Raw genomic sequence first — 11,862 nt, forward strand, 5'->3', positions numbered from 1 at the left:
GCTTTAGTTAGTCACATAGGTCTGTCTCAAGCTGTCTTGGGGTAGAGATGGTCCTCTTCATCCCCATGGAGTCGTGTAAAGTCGGTGTTCAAGAGAAATTACTTTAAGTTGAACTGGAATGAACAGCCCACACCCACCCTGCACGTCCCCCGCTCCCCCACCAAAAAGAAGAAGAAATAGAAGAAAAAGGCAGAGTAGTAGTAGAAGAAGAAAAAACAATGATGAGGTACAGATACCTTGCTCTCCTCTTCTTGGGGCTGTGTTGCCTTGGCACCAAACTTTGCCTTTTGTTTTCATACCTTCTAGCTGGCTGTGGACATCAGATATGTGTGTGGGAAATTTGTCCATTTTACAAGTAGAGGCCTTGAAAACTGGTTTATCAAAGTCGTTTTTTCACTCTGAATGAAATAACATATTAGTGAGTCCAGGGATGCTGCTAAACCTCTTACAGCGCATAGGGCAGCCCTCATAACAAAGAACTATCTGGTCCAAAATGTCAGTGGTGCCAAGCTTACAAACCCTGGTCTAGGGTATATGAGCCAGGCAGCCACAGGAATTTTTGCAGTGATGTACATTAGTTGTTTGGGTTTTTTTATATAAATTTATTTATTTTACTTATTTATTATTTTTGGCTGCGTTGGGTCTTCGTTGCTACTCTTCGTTGTGCTGTGCGGGCTCCTCATTGCAGTGGCTTCTCTTGTTGCGAAGCACGGGCTCTAGGCATGTTGGGTTCAGTAGTTGTGGCTCACGGTCTCTAGAGCGTAGGCTCAGTAGTTGTGGCACACGGGCTGAGTCGCTCCACAGCATGTGGGATCTTCCCAGACCAGGGCTCGAACCCGTGTCCCCTTCATTGGCAGGCGGATTCTTAACCACTGCGCTACCAGGGAAGCCCCATTAGTTGTTTCTTGTCTAACTGTATATGAGTATAAAATATGCAGTGATAGAGGGTGGGCCGTTATCCTTCCTCAAAAAAGTCCATATGGAAAAGGATAAATGGTGATTTGTATGATTTTTTTTCTTTTTTTTAATTGAAGTATAGTTAATTTACAATGTTGTGTTAGTTTCTGGTGTACAGCAAAGTGATTCAGGTATATATATATTTTTCCATTATAGTTTATTACAAGATATTGAATACAGTTCCCTGTACTATACAATGGGACTTTGTTTATCTATTTTATGTATAGTAGTTTGTATCTGCTAATTCCGAACTCCTGCTTTATCCCCCCCACCCCTTTTCCCCTTCGGTAACCATCAGTTTTCTATGTCTGTGAGTCTGTTTCTGTTTTGTAAACAAGTCCATTTGTATCATATTTTAGATTCCACATATAAGTGATATCATATTTGTCTTTCTCTGTCTGACTTATTCTACTTAGTATGATAATCTCTAAGTCCATCCATGTTGCTGCAAATGGCATTATTTCATTCTTTTTTATGGCTGAGTAGTATTCCAGTGTGTGTGTGTGTGTGTGTGTGTGTGTGTGTGTGTGTGTGTGTGTGTACCACATCTTCTTTATCCATTCATCTGTCAGTGGACACTTGGGTTGCTTCCATGTCTTGTCTGTTGTAAATAGTGCTGCTGTGAACACTGGGGTATGTGTATCTTCTCAAATTTGAGTTTTTCCAGATATATGCCTAGGAATGGGATTGCTGGATCATATGGTAACTTTCCTTTTGTTTTTTAAGGAACCTCCATACTGTTCTTCATGATGGCTGCACCAATTTACATTCCCACCAACAGTGTAGGAGGGTTCCCTTTTCTCCACACCCTCTCCAGCATTTATTGTTTGCAGACTTTTTGATGATGGCCATTCTGACTGGTGTGAGGTGATACCTCACTGTAGTTTTGATTTGCATTTCTCTAATTAGCGATGTTGAGCATCTTTTCATGTGCTTCTTGGCCATCTGTATGTCTTTTTTAGGGAAATGTCTATTTAGATCTTCTGCCCATTTTTTGATTGGGTTGTTTGGTTTTTTGTTACTGAATTGTGTGAGCTGTTTGTATATTTTGGAAATTAATCCCTTGTTGGTCTCATCATTTGCAAATAGTTTCTCCCAGTCCGTAGGCTGTCTGTGATTTATATGATTTGCTACCTGGGGGTATGTAGCTGGAACCAGGAGTCTTGAGTTCCACAATGAAGCTGCTTCCTCCCGAGTCAATGGAACCGGACACCATTGCACCCAGTCGTGTGGCTGAGGAAGGGATGAAGTTTTGGCTTTAGTGAATCATAAAAGCAGAAAAATGTGGTGTGACTGCATTTTCATTAAAAGATTGTTAATAACCTTCAGAGCTGAACTTTTCAAACTGAAAACGATAAATTTTTAAATCTTACGTTAGAAAATGGGGAAAGGAGTACATTTTAACAAACATAGTTATGTCAGAAAGTTGCCTTTTATTCTAAATAACAACTTCTTCACTTGAAAATAACCTTTTCTTTCCTCATTGATTTGGCCTTTTCACTGACATTGCATGCGGCCATGAGGATGTTATTACCTGTATGGTAACAAGGAACTCCAAAGAAAGGATGGGGGCAACGCCCCTGAGAGTGTGGCAGTTACCACCAGGATCTTTGTTTAAAACAAAACAGTGAGTGACACTTTTGTGTTTTGTGTTCATTATACGTGAATGTGATGATTCCAGATCTGAGCTGGACATGTTCAGAAAATGGTTTGTTCTTTAAAAAGAAGTGTCTGAAAATAAATTCCATTATGGGCTTTAAATGCTAGATCAAGGACTTTGGGGAAGGTTTATAAATGTTTTATAAAAGGGACATTATATCCTCTGATATACCCAGTGGTAAGAGAATTTGCTTGCCCTTTTGGTTTCCATGATGCTTCATCTCTGCAGAGTTCAACATTTTAATTCTTAAAATGCCGAGGTTAATATGCCTGAGATAGTATCTGGAATAGACTCTGCAAGAATGCCCGCTGAGTTTCCTCCAGTGACAGTCTACTGGGCCACTGATGGGTGTCAGCGTTTTCCCCGATCGTTCACAAGCTATCATGTACCCATCTTGATTACACAAATTATATTTTAACAACTGCTCTTTGTGAATGCCCATTTCTACGTAATTTAATCCTAATTAAATAAATCCTCTCTAATCCTTACAGCAGCCCTTCAGGGCAGGGATTATTACCCTCATTTTGCAGAGGAGAAAACTAAGACTTATGTGAATTGCCTAGGGCCACAAAATTAATAAGTGGCAAGGACAGTGCTTGAACCCATGCTTGTCTGATTTCAAAGCCCCTTTCAAACAACCTACCCCCTACAATCTCTGTGCGAACCTGGGACTAAGTATGTTCATTCATTCGTTCAATCATTCAACAAATATTTATTAAACATCTAGTGTGTGTCAGGAATGGTTAAAATAGTCACTGAGGATACAGAAGGGAACAAAATAGACTAAGGTCCCTTCCCTTGTGGTGTTTCTAGTCTACGGAAGGAGACACATAATAAGTATATAACATGTCACCTGGTGATACATGATACAGAGACAAAGCAAGGAAGACGGAAACAGAGTTCTGGTTAAGTGGTGGAGGTTGTGGCCTAACACAGGACAGTGAGGGAAGGCCCTCCTGAGGTGACATTTGTAAAAAAGACCCACGCGGATGAGGCTGAGGATCATGGAGTCGCCGGGGGGAAAGCGTGGTAGACAAAGACACCAGTGCTGAGGCCCTGGAGGGAACTGTGCCTAGAGTGCGTGAGGAAGGCCCGTGTGGCTGGAGCGGACTGTGCAAGGCGCAGAGCAGCGGGATTTGAGGCCAGGGAGACGAGGGGTAAAGGAAAGGACCGGTGGTGAAGACCGCCAGCCCATCAGTAAGGACAGCTACCCCCTATAGTCACTGTGCCTTCCTGAGGTGACATTTGTAAAAAGACCCACATGGATGAGGCTGAGGATCATGGAGTCACCTGGGGGAAATATTTCAAATCATTATTTTTTCTAAGAATTTTTCTGTAACCTTCCAAATGTAGTTCTGTTTGTAGTTACTATAAATCAAGCTTTGGAAGTCCAAAAAATAAAGACTGCCTTCATTTTAGAAAAAAAATGCAATTTTCTGGCCACAAGGGCATAGTGCAGTTCACTTAAGTGTTGATATAATTTATAGTCAGTCTCCTTTTCTCTTCTGCAAAAGGTACCAGTTTTCTAAGTAAAAAGTAAACCAGTTTTCTAAGTAGTAGTTCTTAAAATTTCAGACTTATGAAAAGTTGGTAGTAGAATTTTATTTAGAATTTTATTTAACGCCTTAAGTATTCATTTTTTAATGAGTGCTTTAACATAACACATTGGGAATAGCTGCTGCAAAGTAGGCCTGCGTGTGATTTTTTTAAGTTGACATGAGCGGTCAAAATCGCTGATTCATTAAAGTTGGAACATTTTCTGTGCCCGTGATGAGTTTGTGAACCATGAAGAAAATGAGACTAAAAGATACGCAAACAAGTCGGATAATACTACAGTGGTTGCTGATTGTTGAGATTATTGTTAAACTGTAATTCGTAATTTAGATGGCAGTATTTATCTCTTTGTTGTAAACTCTCATAGCTGAATTGCTTAAGTACAAGTTATAGAATTTCAGTGCACTTAATTTTTAATGGAAAATCTTAAACCTAAATTGCTGATTTAAAAGGTACTGTACAACCATTGTATCTGTAAATAACTTTACTTAGCACCTTTTTGTCACTTAGAATAGTATGCAATACTACTTGAGTGAGCTATTTTGGAAGTAATACCAAGTTCTAGTGTTTGCTTCTTAGTATTGGACTGAATTTACAGTTCCGTTCTGGACATTTTGCACTAAAGTAGTCGAATCCATTCTTCTTTCTTTTTGTTAACGTGCTCTGTACCACTGGTGAGTGCTCCTTAGTTTCCTTACCTGCTGCTACAGAAAGTCCTTTTACATCCCAATGGCTATCGCCAAGGCCACAAAATAGAAAAGCTATATTTGTATGCAACACTAACCCTTTGACTGCTAGTGTATGTTTCCGCTTGCTGTGCCTTGTTACGGCTGCTTTTTTGTGCTAATAAAGTACGTTTGGTGTTCAAAAAAAAAAAAAGACAGCACACACACCAACTTTTGCCACTTTTGTATTTTATTGTGGAACTGAGGTGTTTCTTTTTGTTTCTTTTACATCAAATATCCTCAATGGAAGAGGGGATATTGCACACAAATATCATAAAAGCACTACATATTACTTTCACTGGAAACTAATTTTCTACATTAGATATGACTGGATAGGATAGAAGTGATGCAGGATTATAAGACATAATACCATACACAGCTGCAGACTGACACAAACACCATTCAGAACAAGAGAGAGGAGTGGGAGGTGCTTCTCAGCCAGGCTCAAGACCATGTCCTTCCAGGGTGGAAGGAGAAGGGCTGCGTGCAGCGCCGTAAGCCTGACTCAGTGCCGCAGGGGCGTTCTGAAAAGGGCAGCCCCGGTCTTGATGTCCCATCTCGATGGCTCCTTTTTGGGGGAGCTCCAAATGAGTGCAGAGAAGCTATTTATTTCTTCCCTTCCTTTTCAGTTGTTGATGCTGCCTTTTAAATTAATAAAGTCAGATTTTTTTTCATAGTAAATAGTTTTAATACCAGGTGAATAACCTAATCGCTTTCAAAGAAATGCTCATCCCCTAGGCTGCTTTTGGTGTGTTGTTCAGTTGGTTAAAAGATAAAAGCTTACAGTTCCTTTCAGATGGAAACAGGGTCTTTTCTTCTAAATCTGAAGCGCAAAAAAAAGTTATTAATCTAACTCACAATGTCATTACTGAGCAAGAACCTCCTGTGACAGGTGACTGAAGAGGCAAGAAAAGCAATTTCAGAATTGTAGAGCAGCTCCTGAGAGCTGAAATTTGGTAACAGGTAAAATGGGAAGTGGTAAAATTTCCATTAGCAAATGATTAAATCTTATTAAATGAGTACTGGAAAGCTCCTAAACTGTGTAAGCTATGGAGACACTTAAAACATTCATATACACTGGGGAAACCATTCACTATGACATGTAAGGTTGAGAAAAAAAAGCTTTTTTTTGGAACACCATGGAAAATGGCATTTAAGGGTTGGGAAGGGGGGAGGGTCAGTCACTGTATCCAGCCCCACCACAAGACTGAGAAAGCATGCACAGGGATTGGGTTTTGAGAAAGGGGATAGAATTAGTTAAAATTGAAAATGGAGGATCATCTCTAACGTTTAGTCTCTGTAGAAGTTTAAGAATACTACCAAAAAGTTCATGATCATGAGTGCTATCTCGATGGAATCCCATCATTTAAACAGAGTGTAAATTCCTTTCACTCAAATATTCAATCTATACAATTGGATTACGTAATCAGTATGAACAAAGCTCCTAGAAGTCTGTGTCAATCTTTAGCTCTCACCATGAATGTACATGGTACATTGTGATGGCTGTTACTAAACTAATTGTGTATTTATGAAACTAGCAAAATTAGGTTAGTCACACAGGTAGGAAAGGTGTCTGGAAGGACAGGAGCAACCTGTAATGTAAATATTGGTGTTCCTGTTATATTCAGGCTCTGTGGTCATCACTGAGAACAATGGATGGAGAAAGGTACTGATCTATTTCATAGGAAGAAGAGCCAGCTGACCAGTGACAGCTTTTGTATATTTTTTCCATTAAATTCCATAGCAAAAAAGAAAAGAAAAAAAAAAGGAGTGGGATTGAACGGTTATAATTGAAGACTGGCTATAATTTTCCTAAAATGTTTGGTTTTTTTCTTAAAGCAAAATAATGTACATGTTAAATAAATTTAATTTGGGAAATTGGAAAATAATTCCATCTTCTATCAAAGAAAAATCAACCAGAGGTCTGGATTTGGCAAGAAGGCTGGAAATCTGTTTCTCTTCCAATGCATCATGTGAACCAACTTAACAACTAATTATTAAATTATCATCTTGAGTATCTTAGAGGTTGTCTCTTAAAATACCTTTTAAGTAGGTGAGTTTATACTCACTGAAATCCTTTTTTGTCACAATGTGTTTTCCATCGTGTGCTCGTTTTTTTGTACCCTAAATCAATGCGTTGTTCTTAAGGACTTCAAAGAAATAGGGTAATAAATAAAAGCTGCATTTCTAGAGAAGCCTAAAAAAAAATAGAATATTAATTTTTTAAAAAAATTAAACATTTGAAAAATGTAATTCACAGCATTAAGTAGACTGCATTAGGTCCTCGGTGAAGGGACCCGGAAGAAGCATTGTTTAAACCTTCATAGTAGTTAGCAGTGCAAAACACACACTTATCAGACAAAAATAAACTAAAATGTTAATTCTGAAATAAATAACTAACATAGAAAATAAAACGAGGTGATTGTTGACTACTCCGTAGATCTTAGAGTCTGCAGGAGACGCAACTCGACAGAGCCCAGCACAGCTGTCACTGAAAAGTTTGCCACATCTGAACACTGGGTGCGTTGATCTGCAACTTGAAACTCAACGTCAGTTTTAATCATGATCTGGCTTCCCAGGTTCATAGTTCAATGATGACAATGATGGAAATGATCTCTGAACTCTACGTGATGAACCGTAGGAGTTGGGAATTCATTTGTTTTCAACGTATTTTTCTTTTTTTGTTTTTTCCAAAAAAGAAAATCCCAAAGCAAATTTTTGCTAGGGTTCTTTGAACTTGTCTTGGCTCTTTTACCTCATGGTTGAAGATCTTGAAAGAAGTACGTAGGATACCACTGGGTGATGTACTCGTAAAGGCCTGGAAAAGTAGCCATTCTCCCCCACTCTAAGATAGCGCATACTCAGATTTTTGTTATGGGACTCAAGGGGTGGGAGGTATCACTATTCCTGGTAGTGATGGGCTTTTAATAAATATTATTACTGCAATATCAGACTTCAATCTCACCAGAACTTCAAAAAACATTATTCATTTTTTTGTCTTACGAAACACTTAAAAAAAAAAAGACTGTCACTTGAAAATTTTCTTTGCATTTTCCTGTAAATGAAAACATTTGTTAAAAAGTTCATCTATGAAAAGTTCTCACATATCTAAAAAAAAAATTCTTCTGTACACTTGTTCCCATAATTATGCTGAAATTAATGGAAAATTAAAAAAAAAAGCCAATGTAAGACAAGGGAAGCTAAGTACTGTACACTTGCTGAGAACCTTTTCCACCATTAAGATTCACTGTTTTCCCAGTTCTGATCATAGAAGCCGTTTCAATCTTGAACTTGCAGTAGTAAAGAAGCTATGAAAGGCTCAACTTGCTTGGCTGAGGGGCCTGAGGTGGTATTCAACACGCAATGCTCAGCATCAGACTGTTGCACCAATCAGGCAAGCTCCTAGTACCCCTCCCACGCGCACACACATGCTCCTTTAACTGGAGTATCTATAATCCTACACGGATGTTTTATAAACTCGCTGTCTCACATTAAAAAATAAGTGCATCAAGTATCTTTGTACATTCAAGTCACTTCCTAAGGCAAATTGTCTACCATATGTACTCCCAACTGCTTTGGTATTTGCTTGTTTATCAGGGTGGACTTGGGTGTCTCCGCATGCAGGTTAATTGACTCAGAGTGGACTAACTGGGTGCACAGATGCTGGGAGCATGCCTTAGATCAATCTACTCGTGTGTTTGAAGAGTCTGAGAGTTCTGAATGGGGTTCAAACCACTTGCATGTCCAGTCTACACTCACTACATTTTGTCAGTGTGCAGCCTTCAAACTGAAGGAGCTTAATTAAGGCGTGAAAAATCTCACATGCCCTCATTACAAGTTTTGTTCTTTTCCGTTTTCTTCCAGCCAACTTGTTTTAGGAAATTAAGACCCTTTTTGATGACTCAGACTGACACAAGTTGCAAACTTTGCCTATGCAAACTACAGAATAGACAGAAAATGCAGACCTAACTAATGGTTATTTTCTCTTCTCTGCCCCACCCTGCTCTCTCTCTCTCTCTGGTATCTCACCAGCATACTCTACCATTACATCTCCTCCTCTTGCATTCTTTTTTTCTTTCTCATTTTCTCTCTCTCTCTCTCTCTGTTCTGCGTTCCCTCTCTTTTGTGCGTGCGCGCTCTCTCTCTCTTTCTCTCTCTAAGACAGATGCCTCTACCTAGCAGAAATCAGTTGGGTTTGCTAGTGCATGGTTTCCAAATGTTCAGCAGAGATGAGCTGGGGTAGGTAATTTTGCAGTAACTTGAACCCTAGTGTGGGAAGACTGCTACTTCCCTTAGCAATCAGCAAAAACTGAGAAATATTAGTGACTTGTATCACCATGACACAGTATAGCGTTTGGCAGGTAACAGTTCAGCGACTTATTTAGGTGAATTGACTTTTGTTAGAAAAGGTGGTTTCAAACTGAAGAATTTCTGGAAACAAAGTTCAAACCCTGTGGTGCGGCTGGCCTGGTTGTTACAGTTCAATCTTACATGCAGGGAAGGACTCATCTTGCATAACCACGGTACTGCTGCTTGCTAAAACCATGATGTTGAGCTCCTGCTGTTTCTCATGGGTCTCCTGGTACCATTCCCTCATCACTTCCGAGTCATGAGTTGGGATCAGGGTCACCTGCAGGGAGAGAGAAAACAGCTGCTGAAGAGCAGACCGGAAATCGGATGAAAAACAAACAGAACAACAGCGAGGTATTATTAATTAGACCATTAGGCCATTAGAAAAAGAAGGGCAAAGAGAAAAATCTTCTACTGTCCTTAGGAAATTCAAAGAACTTTTCAACTTAACGTTTTCTAGGAACCAGAATAAAGCTGCCAAAAAATCAGTTTTTCTGGGGGAGCTGAAGACTGGAACCAAAAGCACGTCATTAACTCACTGGTTAATCAATGAGTTGTCGGTTTTTCAGTTCTTTAGTGTTAAGAAGTGCTTTGGTTAAGGTGGAATTTCTTGTATTTCCTTTAACATAACTGATCCTAAGAATAAACATTTGTATCTTTGTGTGTGTGCTTAGGGGCAGAGGAGTTGGGTGGGTAGGCGGGCACTGGCTTGAACAGTAAAAATTCCACCTTGTATTCAGTAAGAGGCCACTGGGTGTTTCTCATTAGATTTCATATGATGAAATAACCAGCATTTTTATTTAATGTTATGCAAGCACAGTTTACTGAATGACTGTACAAAACCATAAGGAAAACTTAGATAAGCAAAAACCATAGCTGACATAGTATTAAGAGTGGTTCGTGCCTAGTTATGATGCTTGGGACCCGGGAGTATCCTGCTGGGGACCATTTTCAGCACTGCCCCTGCTGCAGAATCTCACTGGACAGCCGATTTTCTAAACGGCCATATTCCAAGTTTTGGTCTACTTGTGAAGCACAAAGGAGTAAAGACAAGTCCTTATCCACATCACATGGAAATATGACCACTTGGTTACATTGGTTAATATTCTTGGTATATTAGGGTGAAGGGCAAGTAATCTTGGTCCCATTTTGCAGATAAATGTATTATGCTTTAGGGTGGTAAAGTGGCTTTCCTCCAAGCCCCTGATGGCTGGTGGTAACAAGAATACTTTTAGACCGCCTTCTGTGTGTTAAGTCCACTTTGTCCTCAGGACAGTTTATGTGTGGCAGACCCCCCGGGGTACCTCATGTGGATCCACAGTCATAATGGTGCCTCATTAAACATGATCCCTTCCCTCTGCCTCTGGACACAGCTCCATGTGCAGTGCGGACACTGTCCTGGAGCTCTTACCTGCATGTTGCTGCCCCACTGGGCCTTCCCTTCCAACAAGGCGTCCAGGACAGCCCGGCTGGGCTCCTCAGCAGCGGGGTCATTCCCACTCACCACGTAGTAGGACGACCTCACTCTCTTGAAAAATTCAACATCGACGTTCTTACTATTGCTGTGGTTGGGAATATAGCACAGGTCCAAGTACACAGGGGGGCCTGGAGGCACAGCCGAGGGCTTGGATGTCTTGGTGTTTCCTGGCCCTTCAGTAAATGAACAAAAATAAAGAGAAAGCCGGGGTCACAGGAATGCGAAGAGACCCATCTGTCCAGTACACCTTCCCTACCCCTTCCCCAGAAGGTCCTCTAGGACATGGTGAGGGGGTACTGGGCATCCCCCTCTCTGAGAGGGTGTTGAACACTGGCGGTTTGAGAAAATATGACCTGGTTGTTCACCATCTCAACAGGAGAAATGAAGAATGGAATGTTTCCCTTTGTGGACAACCCATTGGGAAGAAGAGTTCAGGCCTTCCTCAAAGATGGAACTAGGTAACACTCCTCCTGAAAGAGCTACTAACGTGCATTTTAATTTGAAAAGTGGTCTAAGAAACAGATTTTTAAAGGACAAAAGAAAATATCTGCATTTCATAAAACACTGTTAAGCAATCTTTGTAATCCAGTTAAGATCTCATTTGAAAGCAGTTTTGCCCACAGCTGAATATTATACCCTCACATTCGACCTAGCCAGTGGTCAGATCTTAATAAACATAATATGATTTCCAAGACCCTCAGCACCTCAACCTCATTTATAAACTGATGAAACACTGTATTCTCTCCTTAGGACAGTATTCTAAAATGTGAGACGTCTCTCCTTAGACAAGATCGGATACCAAACTTTGGCAAGAGGAAGGGTCAAAAAGACTAGGCTTTCTCTAGCCAATCAGGACATACCAGACTGAGGTCAGGCGCATGTGGCAGCCAAAATTCCCAGTCTAAATCAGAAAGCCCGGGCAAAGTAAAGATTCAGACTAACCCCAAAGTTTCTGGGTACCTTGTTTGGTGAGCTGGCTTTCTGATTTGTTCTAATTAGAAGGTTTAAACTTTTTGAAACATTAATACAACTAGCATTCTAAGGCAGTGATTCTTTCCCTGGCCACATGATTAGAATCACTTAGCATGCTTAATACCAGGCCCCATGCCCCCAGAGTCTGGCTTAATTGGGCTGGGGTA

At 40.3% G+C, this 11,862-nt stretch overlaps 1 protein-coding gene across 1 annotated transcript in view; it reads right to left on the reverse strand.

Moving 5' to 3' along the window:
- Positions 1-9,370: 9,370 nt before the first annotated feature.
- The window catches only part of MAP1B (microtubule associated protein 1B), a gene marked incomplete at both ends in the record, with an annotated part of 91,422 nt that continues 88,930 nt past the window's right edge, over positions 9,371-11,862 (reverse strand). Inside the window, 2 exons of the mRNA XM_079704015.1 lie at positions 9,371-9,526; positions 10,658-10,896. Coding sequence (XP_079560141.1) covers positions 9,371-9,526; positions 10,658-10,896 — 395 coding nt within the window. The remainder of the gene's footprint in view (positions 9,527-10,657; positions 10,897-11,862) is intronic.

The sequence above is a fragment of the Hyperoodon ampullatus genome, assembly GCF_949752795.1.
Source record: "Hyperoodon ampullatus genome assembly, chromosome: 4".
Lineage (NCBI taxonomy): Eukaryota > Metazoa > Chordata > Mammalia > Artiodactyla > Ziphiidae > Hyperoodon > Hyperoodon ampullatus.